The sequence below is a fragment of the Orbicella franksi genome, chromosome 1, assembly GCF_964199315.1.
Source record: "Orbicella franksi chromosome 1, jaOrbFran1.1, whole genome shotgun sequence".
Lineage (NCBI taxonomy): Eukaryota > Metazoa > Cnidaria > Anthozoa > Scleractinia > Merulinidae > Orbicella > Orbicella franksi.
This window is the reverse complement of record NC_138145.1, coordinates 24,965,846-24,979,695: the sequence shown is the minus strand read 5'-3', so window position 1 is coordinate 24,979,695 and position 13,850 is coordinate 24,965,846. Positions and strand designations below refer to the sequence as shown.

Sequence of the window (13,850 nt, the reverse complement as noted above, 5' to 3'; positions counted from 1 at the left end):
TAATAACACAGACATTTGCAAACAACTTGATAACAGTGTACAGTACCTTACATCTTTTAGCACTTTGAGATAGTAGTGTCCTAAATACAGAAATGATGGGGAGTAGTATGGATCCAACTTGGCTGCCTGTAAACATATCAGACTAATGATTTACAATTTATTGGTTTTCTGTGAAGCGTGTTATGCAATTACCCACACAACTTATTCTAAACTTTCATTTTTAAGCCTTGTGACAATATCGTTTTATCGAATGACTGCATTGGGTGAATCAAACAATGAGTTCTAGAGAAAAAGAATCGTAAAAACCTACTTTGTACCTGTAGATGTGACCACAACAACAAAAACAACTTTATTTGTACTCATTCCGCTAGAAAATGAACAGAAATAAGTTCAAAATAGAAAGAGTACATGGCTGACCGAAATGAGCAGCCATCTTTAGTGATTTGTGAAAAGTTACATGACTATATTGAGCAGCTTTTTGGCTGGGACATTTTTGGAAAGAAGACAAGCATGTCACAGTCCATTGACAACAATTATTAAAATATTTAAATTATTATATTTAACAATTATTCTGCAAGAACGCATTGGATATGACATGGTAGATGGCCAACAAGGTGCTATGCACCTCATTGGCTATAATCATCTCATATGTGGAACAAGCATGAGTGGAATAATTGGTGTATTAAAAATGCCCCCAAAATATAGAAAACTGATCTAAAATTAAAATAAAACCACCCCCAAAAGCTCACACGTATGCTTAGCATATTTGTGGAGCATGGTGTAATGGTTCATAACCCATGATGGCTAAGCCAATGAAAACTCTCGAATTGCATTATCCAATGATCCAGTTTTTAATAAAATATAATATTACCTTGTTAGCTTAAATATGTGTGCCTCCTATACAGGCAATCATCTACCATTTATTCTGACTTGCTAAAGTAGTTCTGATGGTAATCAGCAAAGTCAAGTTTTCCGAAGTGAGACTGAGATCAAGGGGTCTTGTATCTATGTTCCGCGCTGCTCGCAAGTTTATCAGAATCCAAGTTATGTTGTTTTATTTGTGATTTCTACCTTTAAAAACTGAGCAAGGCACTTTTTCTTGTCAGCTCTAAGATTTCCATTCATTTCCCAGTACAACTTGCCAAGAAGAAAATAATAAAAGGCACAGTCCTTATTCCTCTCTATTGCTTCCAAAAACCTACAATCAAAGTGACACAAAGTCAAATGATTTTTTTTCTTTTTTGAAAAGTAACTATTAAATTCCTGATATGTCATTCCAAAACAATTCGCACAAAGGTACGTTGCATCATTCCCAAAGTATTGTAGCTCAATGAGTGTTATAGTATTGATTTAATATACCTCAATTCTGCATCATCAAAATACTCTTCCCGAAAGCTGATTTGACCCTGAGAAATAAAAAAGAAAATAAAGCTTTAGTTCAGTTAATGATGCAAATGAAAAAGCAAGAGACAGAATTACATGTATATATACATGAGCCTACAAGTCTACAAAGAAGTTACCTGTAGAATGCATATTACAGACATAAACTTAGAGACTAAAAGTTTCCCAGAAGATGAAACTACTTCAATCCACATTATACCTGCAAAGCCAGAGCTGAGGGATAACTCTTATCAATGCTCAAAGCTTTGGCACAAATCTAGAAAAAGGAAAAACAACATTCATTCCAAATTTATAACAAATTGTTAATAAATATTAGCATCAGTTTTTGTAATACAATCAAACCTGATTCATATGGACACCACAATGTGTTTGAGTGTCTGTATTATGACAGTGTCCACAATGAAAGTTTAGACTTTCTAACCATACAGGTAGTCTCAGTCTGCAACTCATATACAACTGATTTGAAATTTCCCAATTTATTTTACCACAAATCGCACTCCACACAGTCCTACAAGGAAGAGTCTGTGTTTGAGCCTAGTAACCCAACAGGATGGTGCTTATCTTCATTTTCTTGAAGTATGAAGCAACTAGGGATTTTTCTACTCCCCTCTGTATAGGATGAAAGTTCAGCAATGGGACACCCCCTGCAATAAAATACCAATTTGAACACCTGGCGGGTGGGTGGGAGGGGGGAGGGGTATGTGAGAGTAACCTGTCTTGCCCTAGAATGCGACACAATGACCCTGTCTAGGTCTGTAATGAACCTGGGCTGTTCGATCCAGTGTCGCATACACTTCTGACTATCTCACAGTCACTCACTTAGATAGCAAGGCAAAATTAGGTTTTCACCCTTGATCTCAGTTCTGATAGAAACTCCATGAACAAAGAATACTCACGTGTGTTGCCTGTGTAATATCGCCAAGAGTAAGCAATGTTTGACCAAGTCCAGTTAGAGTATCCACCTCCTCTTCAGCTGTGACATCTGACAACAACTGAAATTAGAGGAAATGTAAGTGAATACAGAAAAAAAGGTAGACACAGCACTTCTGAAGTATCAACTGAATACAAGCCTGACCTTCCCATAAATGTCTCTTGCCATTGTTGCAGTTGCTGGGCCCCGTTTTTGAAGAGCCTCTGCTTTGGCTAAGCTGTTAAAAAACCAAAAACAACAAGCAAAGATTAACAATTTTAGTAAAAATATACTACTGAATGTACATGTATGCTACAGTCCTTTTAATAACTGTCATGTATTAGAAGGCTTTGATTGACTACAAATCAAAGCTTACAATGTTTTTCCAGAAGCAAACACAAGCAAAGATAATCCTTATCAGAAATCATGTAAAGGACCAAATTAAAGCCATGTAGTATACTGCCATAAATAACAAACATGTGAGCTCTAAACACAGGAGAATTGTAAAATAACTTGTGCTTTCCACAGTGACTTTCCACTGTATTTTGAGACAATAATTCAATAACAGTAGATGACATTGGTGTTCTAACTTAATACTTGTAATTTCCTTGCATGACAAGTAATTTAAGGTTAAAAAGTGTTGTTAGTACCGGAGCCTTCAGGTATTTTAATTGGAATTTTTACACTACAAGCAAAGTTGTCAAGGCTATTAGAAATAACAACCATGAACAAAATGTTTTTCAGAAGAGGCTGATGTTTGACAGGATGGCAAGACAATTGTAGTACCATGTAAGTACTGTTAGTCAAGGGCATACACAGTTTACCTCAACATTCTCTGCAGTTTCTGTCTGTTATCAGGTGTGGATGAGTTTATACAGTCAAGACCTGAAAATTAGTCGTTAAAATAAGAAGAGCATTACTAACAATGAACTTCTTCAAAGGAACACAGGACTAAGATTTTGTCCCATCTGGGAAACTGGTCAGTTACAGTGTAGTTGGGACAAGAGGTTTTGTTTTTGTATTTGACGTATTCTTTGCTAACAAAATCTCATTATTTTTGTCTTGAAGACAGAAAGTCCATAAATTCCAAGAATGACGTCTATTATTCATGTCAAGATGTTTTAAAAATGATGACAGAGAAAGCTGAATTTGTAAATATATTATGTGACTTCTTTCAGCCTATGATTATTAGTTATAACAACACTAACTTGTGTTATGACACAAACCTTTCTTTGCACTTTTTACAGCTCCTTGATAGTCATGAAGACTGAGCTGTGATTGACAGAATGACAGCCATCCAAAAGGACAGTCACTGAAAGCCTGTAAACCTTTAATCAAACAACACTGATTTTAATTAGGCACTCGACTGCAGTTTTCCTTTTTACTACTCACCATATTGGAAAGGGTACAAGAAGGGTTTGTAAACCACTCGCCAAAGACAAGTCATTAAAAGAAATACTTTTTTGAGTGATATGGAATGCGTGTGATATTAATATTACCTCTTTAAATTCATAAATTGTGATACATTATCATTTGCTGTTACCTTTACGAGTTTTTACACTAAGACAGGGGTTTCATTACCATTCTCAGCAGGAGGACAACTGGTTTTCACAGGCAGGCAAAACTAATTGAACTGAACTTTTTAACTAGAAAAAACTTTTAACTAGATGGTCAAACTAGATGGTCAAGCAAGTTGGGCAAAATCATCCTCACAGCCGGTCAGCTTCCCTGGTGCCTGGCCCTTAATGAAACCCCAGTAAGATATGGTTAAAGATGGTCCAGTATTCCCCCAATATATAAGCTAAAAATCTATTTATCAAAATGGAAAATAATGATGATTCTTTCTTTTTCTGTGGATACTGACTGACGTCAATCCGGACAGCGTTTACTCTCTGCATACCTTTTTGTAACAATGCCTTTGCCATCAAAAACTCTTTCTGATGAAGCAAAACACTTCCTAGTCCAACCATGCCTATCCCAGATCCAGGCTTCATGTGACACAGCCTCTGAAATACATCTGTCATCTCTGGTGTAGCTGTAAGTAAAACCACAATGACTCCATATAGCATCACCTTCAGCCACTCATTCAATGGATAAAGATAAGAGGGCCAATGTGTTCCCAACACTGTAGCTCTCTTCGTAGAGTTACTATAATTATATATACATGTATTTACAGGAGCCAGTAAAAAAAAATGAAACTTGTGTGTGGTACACAGTAAATTTTTATAATCAATGGATAATTATTCACATTTTCTGTTTAGTGACTTTCACAATGAAATATTAGCCACATCTCTCCTTAGCTATCATTAATTCTGTGCTTTTTTATCTAGTAGGATCAACAAACTAAAAAGTGAGTACAACATGAGTGGCCAAATAAAATAAAGTAGAATCCAGATCACTGTGTTGTCACTATGGTGTGGGACATGACTTTTACTCTAATATGTACAGTTCCTTTCTAGTCCACCCCAGGAGTATTAACTAGTACTCGAAAACTGTGAACTAGACACTCTTGAGGGCAATCTGACAAAATATTGTTCAGGGCTAACCAGGGGAGTGGCAATACTCTTGACTGCATTGTGCTCTGTAGTGCACACCAATATGGGCTACTTTGGCCCATGTTCAGAATTCACAAGGTAATTCTGTTGGTAATTATCATCCTTAGTTTGTAAAATAAGCATAAGTGAGCATTTCCAGTGCACCATCCTATTAGGGGAGCTGGGATGGTGCTTTGGTGACAGGGCTCTCCTCCCACCAATATAGCCCAGGTTCAATTCTGGCCCGGTGCCATAAGTGGGTTGAGTTTGTTATTTTTTCTTGCCTTGCTCTGAGGGTTTTTCTCCAGGTTCTCCGGTTTTCCTCCCTCCACAAAAACCAACACTCCAAATTCCAATTCAACCAGGATAGACGACCAGCATGAAAACCAGCTGCTTAAGCTGATGTGGTTTGCTCTCTAAATAAACTAATTTTATTATTTTATTTTATTTTTCTATATCTTATGAGTTATTGCCAGTAATGATCAATAATTGACCATTATTGGCAGTAATTCATAAAGTGTAAACTATTTACACTCACGTGCAGTTATCAAAGACTGAAGAAAATCCTTTCCCAATAATTCTAATGCAAACGTTGAAGTAGGAAACAACATCATCATAGATTTAGCTTCATCGCAAATCTTCTGTCTTTTATCATTGAACAATTCATCATCTTCACCAACCTGCACAAGATCAGAAGAGATCTGGATCAACAGTTTTCACAAAACACTACATTTTTAAGGTCAATGAAAAAACTATCAGTGGAGTAAAAAGTACAAACATTGAGTTTACATACACCTTAGTAAACACCTGATTGCAAAAAGACATTGTCTGAGCAAAAGTATAAAGTTAACCATAAACTATACGACTTTACAGAATTATGGGAAGACTGAAAAAGCATGCACATTATCATGAATATTGAAAATTGTTTCCTCGTAGCATTTTATGATCACAGGTCAGCTACCCAAAGTGGTAGTTTAAAAAAAAACAATAAAAACTGTCCATACCATCCCAAAAGGTAGCTAAGTTAGTGGAAAACAAAGGAAAATTTGAACATTAAGAGCTTTCAGATAAACTCAAGTTTGCAACAGTATAGCTGGTGAACACGAGATCCGTTTTAATCCAGAGATAATCATCATCTCTTGGTTTTAATGCAAATACACAATCTGTAAGAATGCAAATTAGTTTTAGATTGTAAGTTTCCCAGAAAACCACTGTGTCATATTGTTTATGGTTTAGACCTTTTTCATGACAAATTTCTTCAATTAGGCATATACTACATACATTTAACAAAAGATCCACTATAACAAAAACAACTAACAATCCCATTTCTAAGTAAGTTTAAACTCAATACCCAAAGAGCTTACTTTATGTCTTCTCCTATAGAGAGGAAAACGATTCCTTACTTAGTGAGATGTTTTAAGTGAACATGTCTATAAATGCTGTAATTTACCTGGTGTTTCACTAAAAATCTGAGGTAATTTTCAAAGTGTATCTCAAGCTGTTTGTTTGGCTCTTGAGACTGGTTACCATGAACAACTTTCTCATATGCTGCCTGTAACTAAAAGAGATCACAGAAATGAAGCTGGATTAGCGTGTTTAGCAACAACAAGCTTGTTTAGCTGTGCTTTCAGGCAAAATACTGAAAAGAAGAGAGTCATCATTTTGAGATTACAACAAGGATATGTATACTAATTTTAAAATTTGCTCTACAAAGTGCAGTTCCAGAAAAAAAATCAATATCCCTCCTCTTCCAGAGAATATTAATATCCATACTCCCCCCACAGAAGGGATTGAAATTTCCAGAGTGGTGGGGGGTCTTAGAAAAAAATCCCTTCTGTGGGCTAGGTACGGATATTTTCTTGAACTACACAATGTAATCACAGGAATATTATACATCTACAAGGTAACTTTGTGAAGCAATGAAGGCCAGGAAAAAAGTTATGGATAACCAAGTAGACTGGTCTAGCTCTGATGCATCACCTGTCTGAAACAAAGGTGTGTCGTGGTCTTGAAGTTGCTATTGCCATTGAAACACTTAAAACTACAGTGTATTATTAATATTTCTTAGACTTACTTTCTTAATTCCACTCTCTTCCAATGGTCTCTGGAAGAAACATTCATGGTTAATACCATTAGTGACCACAAAGAAATTAAATAAATGGCTGGAATATAACACGATGTCAAACCCATACCCAATGACATCTGTTGTACTTTAATAATGCTGAACAAATCAACCAACCTTTTCAAGAATCCCAACAATTCCTGTCCAGATTTTCAATTGTTCTGCAGTGTTCTCAGTGGCAATTGCAATCTCCTCCCAAATTTCTGCTGCCTAAGTTAACAACAGGTATGTTGTTATTACAATTGATGCATCCAGTCTGAGCTTGGGCTACACAAAACTTCCACAGATACTACTAACATGGATGGGTTCAATTATCTTGTTCACTTGTGTAAGTAACAAACAGAAATCAAATTATCTGCAGCAATACCCACATCAATGAAGCCCACCAATAAAATTCTGGGTAAATTTAAAGAGTGAAAACTGTAGACATTACCAACTGCTACAGTTACCTGAAAAATAGTTATCGATCTTAAGATGCCCTGGCTGTGCACCATCAGAAAAAAAAACATTAATTTTAACCATTTCTATTGATTTAACATGCAAATGCTATAGTTGAATCTTAACAGAATTTTCTTGGGTGGCCATGTTTGGAGTAGGTGCACTGTAAGAATCAAAAGGAGATGCTTAGAGCGAACACCGAAAAAAAACTTGCTCATTGTAATACATGTCTTAGTTGTGTTTTTAAGAACAATGAAGCACAGCTCATGATTAGCTAAGATGAGTGACCCATGTTTCGCATTATGCACTCATTCATGGCTCAGTTCCAATAGCCTTTGAAAATGGATTTACAATAAATGTTGAGAGTCACAGCTGAAAGCACAAAATTGAATGTATAACTTTCAGATCATATATACAGGGGTGTAATGTTTATATTTTAAATGACGTACCGTTATGAATTCACCTTGATTGTCATGAAATTCAGCAAGTTTGGTGGCAACTTCCATCCATTTAACCTTGTCACTGTAAACACAGAGGGTTAAATATCATGTTGTTGCTCAAATACATCATTTGACCAGCGTAGAGAAGGTCATGGGTTCAACTCCCTCCTGGAATCTTTTGAAAGTTCCACATTAATTCATTCCCTGAATTTACATTTCTTATTGAAGGGAAAAATAACCTTTGGATTTAAACATGTCTTGGTTGAAAACTTTGATTTTCCTTGGAAACTGTGGAAAAATTATTGCTTCCAAAATCCTGAGGATTCAATTAGGACCAAATTTTAGGCATTGAATGGGGCAGTCCTGTTTGACTGGAAGAATCTTGGAAAAGAATTACATTAGAACCCCAGTAACTCGAACTCTGAAGGGAAACGAAAAACTGTTCGAGTTAGCGGGGTTTCAAGTTATCGGGGTCAATTAAAATATTCAATTTTCCAGGTTAATAATTACTAGTTTATTGATTTTCAGTACTTTGGTGTACAATACAGTGCAAATTAAACTTATTTCACAAGAAACTGATACATTTTGTAACAACTGTAACACCGCATCCGGTATGACTCTTATGATCGCTAAATAACTGTCCAATACGTGATCTGTTCATTGCACTAATTAAAATCAAATTGCTTCAGTCTTTGTCCTAGTGTTAGAATTTGACCACACGATAAGATAAGCTAATGGGATATCTCAATGGGCATCCGTGGCGAGTCATAAGAACCAGAAATTCAAGTTATCGGTGGGGTAAATTTTGATCAAGGGAAATGAGTTAGCGGCGTTTTCAAGTTATCCAAGTTCGAGTTAACCAAGTAGAAATGACTGAAAAGTTGGGTCAAATCCAAGGGAATTGAGACTCAGTTCGAGTTAGCGGGGGAGTTTGAGTTACCGGGGTTCTACTGTATGTACAGTGAAGGCACAGTTACAATAATCAGTTTAGTTTTGTTGCACCTATGCATGAAAAGTTGCTCATGGCATTGCCTAATGTAACACCCCTGAAATGATCATGTCTCACACTGTTTTCATTGCAGTAATCACTGCAAAAAGTAGAAACTGATTCCACAAGTAAGTTTCATGCAACACATAATGCAAAGAAAACATTTTGAGGCATGTTTATTTATGGGGATCTATCATACTGGGCAATTTTTCATGCAACTTTTGTGGCAACAAATTCACAAGACAAGTTGCAAGAAATAATGCTCAGTGCAGCAGTGCCTTGAATACATTCTGTCAACTTTCTGCACATGTATCTGGAATTAAATAAATTACTCTGACTGCACACTTAAACAGTGTCAAGAATCAAGGTCCAAAAGTCATCAGAATTCTTCAAATTTGTCTCGCAAATCCACAATGGTCTTTAGTTAACTATTAAGTTGCTAAAAAACATTTTGGATTTGCGAGACAAAAGTAGCCATGGTGAAAGGCTCAACTTTAATTAATGGAATAAAATGATAAAGGAAAGACAAAACAAAGAGCTCTAGACTAACTGACTTCCTATCTCATCTTCTTTCACATAAAATGCATGGAAATAAAAAAGCAAACATGCAGTAGATATGGACATTGTACCTCTCATACATGTGCAGTAACTTGGTGTAAACTTCAGGAAGTTCAGCATTTAATTGAGGGTTGTCTTCTTTCTCAGAGAGGGCAGCAAGACCCTGAAAAAGTATGGCAATTGAAGCAAAGCAAATAGGCTGCAACTATAGTACCATTCAGACTTAATAAGTCATGACTGAGTACCATGACTGAGTACCATGACCTGTACCTAACTGTACCAGCATACTGCAACGAATGTTGTCCACATGTAGCATGTGCTTGATGATGGGCTTAGTAAAAAATAAATAATTTAAAAATCAATTACTAACGACATTTCAAGAGGAAGCTGCATTTGCACTAGCTGCTTTTCAAGTGGGTCCTCTATGCGGGGCAAACAGGAATTTAGAAGAGAAAAACCTAATGAAAATCCTCAAACAAAGGTGACAACCAACAACAAGCATCGTGTACACCTTTCTCACTTCAACACATGCTGTCTACCAGTACTGTCATTAACATCCTGTTTACATGAAAGCAGGGTGCCCGGGCTTGTCATGTTACCCCGCTAGAAGGGTTAAAACATAGCTCGCATTTACATGTAACTCATCTAAACAAGATAGCCAGTAAGCTATCTTTTAAGCAGTCACTATGCACCACAAACAAGATGGTGGGTAAAAGAAACGTTTTGGCAGCAACTTTAATTTTTTATCACTCATCCACTAGCAGCTACTCTTCAGTCTGTGGGACTATTATTTTGCACTCTACTAATTAAGCGTAGTTACTAGACACAGTTGACATTAAAAGCTGCCTTGGAATTTACAGTGTAATTTATCCTTTTTTTCTTATATGGGAGAGGGTCACTCCAAAAAGCTTACCTTTTTATCACCACCTATAGCAAGTAAACATTTGCTTTTTCCACTCACCAGAGTTTCAGCCTCTAAAGTACCTGTTATCCTGAAGAAATTCGTCTTGAAAGAAGCCCAAAATTTGACTTTGGACGCCACCATTTTGAAACTGTACTTAGCAGCCAGGCTGTGGTTAAATGTATGTGATCACTCCATCCAACTCAAAATTGATAGGAAGCAGAAAAATCTGCAACTGACTTGGCATCCCTCACAAGGTCAGCAAAATGTATTTTTCCAACTGACTATCCATTTCACTATTTTCAGGGTTTGGAACACATTTGGCTTGAAATAATATGGCTCAAGATCAGCCATAACATAGCGTGGTAGTTAAAAGGCTTGTCAGAAACCATGAACAAAATTTCTTGGAGGAAATGACATCACAAAAACGATGCCTGGCTGCTGAGTACTGTTCAAAATGGTGGAAATGATGTCAAATTTTGAGCTTCTTTGGAGACAAATTTCATAAGGAAAACCTGCACTTTAGAGGCTGAAACTTCGGTGAGTGCCTAGACTTAGTGCAAGGTTTATAATTTATTTTGGAGTGACCTTCTCCTTTAAATGAGTGAAATAATGTATATTACTAATAAAAGTAGTTTATGGAGTTTCCTCACCTGCCAAGCAAGAAGCTGTGTCTCGTCAGATTCAATTGCTTTCTTGTAAGCCATATAAGCCTGGTCAGGTTGGTTCAACTCTGATGCACATTTCCCAAAGAACACCAAGGCAGTGTAATTGGTTTTATCTGCCTTCAACACAGCCTACAAGTGCAGTGACAAGACCTCAATGTAAAAACCTTATAATTTGGAGCATGCATAATTGAATAGTCCTGAAAATCAAACTTGAGGATATATAATGTGCCTTAAAACAAGAAAGTCCATTATGCTTTTTAATGGTAACAATAGTAAGCCTACTACATGTAGGTCACAATGTATGATTCTTGATGAGAGATTAAAAATATTTATTTGTCCTGATTTATATCAGAAATTAAGGTGGCTTAGTAAAGTCTTGAGATGGGGTGAATGAGCCCAACTTTTAAAACTCTTTTCAAGATTTTTTCCCTTTCTGATGTGAAGTTTATATGAAATAGTTCATATATGAACTGCGGTTATAGATGAAAGTGAAGAATGATCATCGCAGTTAATTTTCCAATTTAAGCAATTGGAAAGAAGAAGCCTGAAAAAAATCAGGGCTTCAACGGGATTCGAACCCGTGACCTCCGCGATACCGGTGCAATGCTCTACCAACTGAGCTATGAAGCCACACATTGGGAGCGAGGTCAATTAGTTGAGTTCATATCTTCCCGTGAGGAGTGAAATGATGTGAAGTTTATATGAAATAGTTCATATATGAACTGCGGTTATAGATGAAAGTGAAGAATGATCATCGCAGTTAATTTTCCAATTTAAGCAATTGGAAAGAAGAAGCCTGAAAAAAATCAGGGCTTCAACGGGATTCGAACCCGTGACCTCCGCAATACCGGTGCGATGCTCTACCAACTGAGCTATGAAGCCACACATTCTTCTTTCCAATTGCTTAAATTGGAAAATTAACTGCAATGATCATTCTTCACTTTCTTTTCCCTTTCTCTTGAGGGAAAACTGGACACTAGTTGTTTTCTTCCAAAATCTACCCGAACAACAATACCTCAAAATGTCAGGACTTAGAAATTGGCCCTGATTAAAAGCGCATGCAAAGTAAAGTCTGAAAGACAGATTCTTCGCAAACGAAGAAAATGTGAAGTTCTGCTTATTTCACAAAGCTCAGAATCTCTGAGGCTCTCAGACTGTTTTATACCAAAGGAAATTTTCGTGAAAAGTGGGTTAAAAAAGCTAAAGCTCCAAAGGTAAGAGAAGTTAATTAATTAATCAATTAATTAATGTACCTTGCAGTGTTTAAGAGCTTCCTTATAATCCTTGTTTTTGATGCACTCTCGTGCATTTTTCAGGGAAGTCTTCACTTCCTTGGTCGCCATCTTGAAAACGTTCGCGGGCTCCGCTCTAGTCATGTATGACGTTGTGTAGAATATCACAAAACATCTCCTGGAGTCCGTGCGTGAAGTGCGGGGTTCTTATTGAAACCCGGTTCCCAAAGAAACTTTCCCTGTGTCAGTAGCTCCTCGTTTCATTTTTTGCGTGCTTATAGACCTCGACTCCGTTTTGGTCCATAAACATGCAAAAAAGAACTTAGCCAATATCCAGCCAACTTGACCTCACCCTTGGTCAATATTAACCCATATTTCTCGCCTTCATTTCATCTTTTGTATGGAAGAGAATGCAGCCGATAAGAAAGTAAACTTGAATATGGATTCTTAAAAGACAGCAGGGGCGGATTCACGATGTTAGAAGGTAGAACCATAGCAGATGGCGCAGACTACAGAAAATTGAGACAAATAGAAGCCACGTATGGAAAGATAACACACCTTGTTTCTTCCATAAAATTTCATCAGAACTGGGCGGGTCACATTGTGAGTGATATCAGAGGAGAGGGGTTATGTTTACGATCAATTCAAAAGCTTCAAGTCTCAAAAAGTCGAGGTATTTGAGGCCAATGAGCCAATTATATGGGTGCTTTTGGGTGTGTCAGATCTCTTTTGATCCAGAGTACTCTTCGGCAATTATATGAGGGTCTTCGTTTTGTGGGATTGTCATACAAGATAGCCACAAGTAGGACTAGTTAAAGTAATAGTTAGATTTTATTACAAACCATTCATCAGACTATTTACTCTTAAATATTTACCACAGCTTTCTCTAAATGGTGCTATTCCAGGCGTTCAGATGTTGAAGCCTAAGAAAGGGTTGTGAGATTTTTACCCTAAAATGAATTTGCTGTTGAAATTGCAAACTTCATAGGTTTTGTCGAGAATTCCAAGTGCAACACAATCCGAAAGCCTGCAACAGGATAGCGTAGAACCATCATAAATTTCCAATCGCAGCCAGTTTTATCTCCTCTCTGGAACACCCGCACAAAATTTGTTGGTACCCAGTTAGCTACGTACACAAAAGAAAAGAATTTCCGTGTTGAGAACACAGCTAAATAATATGAAATCGTGGTGTGGACCAAAAGCTTGGAAATTTAGCCAGTAAAGGGGCAAAGTTGATTTACAATGTCATTTGAAGTAATACTGGTAATACATCAAACACGAAACACCGCGTTTGACCACATTTCTAAACACCAGGACCAGGTTGTTCAAAGCTCGATTAAGCTAACCTAGGATTAGCGAGAATTTTGATTTCAGTTTTGCGACGTTTCGATGAGGTTTCCTGGTTACATTGATTGTCCTTCAGTTTTGAGCTTGAGCAATCTCTAACTACACGAAACATTAGCAGTAAAAACCATTGCTATAAAGAAAAATGAATTCTTCGGTTAACTTTTAATCCTGGGATAGCGTTAACCGGCTTTCGAACAACCCAGCCCTGGAGAGTTGAAAATACGGAGTATTTTCGACGAATTTCGAGGTGTTTGGTAATGTGGTGAAACACGGTCTTGAGTGTTTTTTTTTTTTATGCCAATAATATGTTA

General features: G+C 36.9%; 1 protein-coding gene and 1 non-coding gene across 3 annotated transcripts in view; both read right to left on the bottom strand.

Annotated features, from left to right (window-relative positions):
* LOC145498312 (tetratricopeptide repeat protein 37-like) overlaps nt 1–12,912 on the bottom strand; it is a 34,278-nt gene extending 21,366 nt beyond the window's left edge. For both annotated transcript variants that reach the window (XM_081478222.1, XM_081478231.1), the window contains exons 1-17: nt 12,214–12,912; nt 10,946–11,089; nt 9,463–9,554; nt 7,855–7,927; nt 7,085–7,177; nt 6,920–6,949; nt 6,296–6,403; nt 5,384–5,525; nt 4,212–4,346; nt 3,538–3,639; nt 3,136–3,196; nt 2,477–2,549; nt 2,298–2,393; nt 1,601–1,657; nt 1,360–1,406; nt 1,072–1,198; nt 47–126 (exon numbers count right to left, since the gene is read on the bottom strand). In XM_081478222.1, coding sequence (XP_081334348.1) covers nt 47–126; nt 1,072–1,198; nt 1,360–1,406; nt 1,601–1,657; nt 2,298–2,393; nt 2,477–2,549; nt 3,136–3,196; nt 3,538–3,639; nt 4,212–4,346; nt 5,384–5,525; nt 6,296–6,403; nt 6,920–6,949; nt 7,085–7,177; nt 7,855–7,927; nt 9,463–9,554; nt 10,946–11,089; nt 12,214–12,336 — 1,583 coding nt within the window. In that variant the 5' untranslated portion in view covers nt 12,337–12,912. The remainder of the gene's footprint in view (nt 1–46; nt 127–1,071; nt 1,199–1,359; nt 1,407–1,600; nt 1,658–2,297; nt 2,394–2,476; nt 2,550–3,135; nt 3,197–3,537; nt 3,640–4,211; nt 4,347–5,383; nt 5,526–6,295; nt 6,404–6,919; nt 6,950–7,084; nt 7,178–7,854; nt 7,928–9,462; nt 9,555–10,945; nt 11,090–12,213) is intronic.
* Trnat-ggu (transfer RNA threonine (anticodon GGU)) lies at nt 11,770–11,842 on the bottom strand. The gene has a single exon. It is a non-coding gene; the product is annotated as a tRNA-Thr (tRNA).
* Nucleotides 12,913–13,850: the final 938 nt, after the last annotated feature.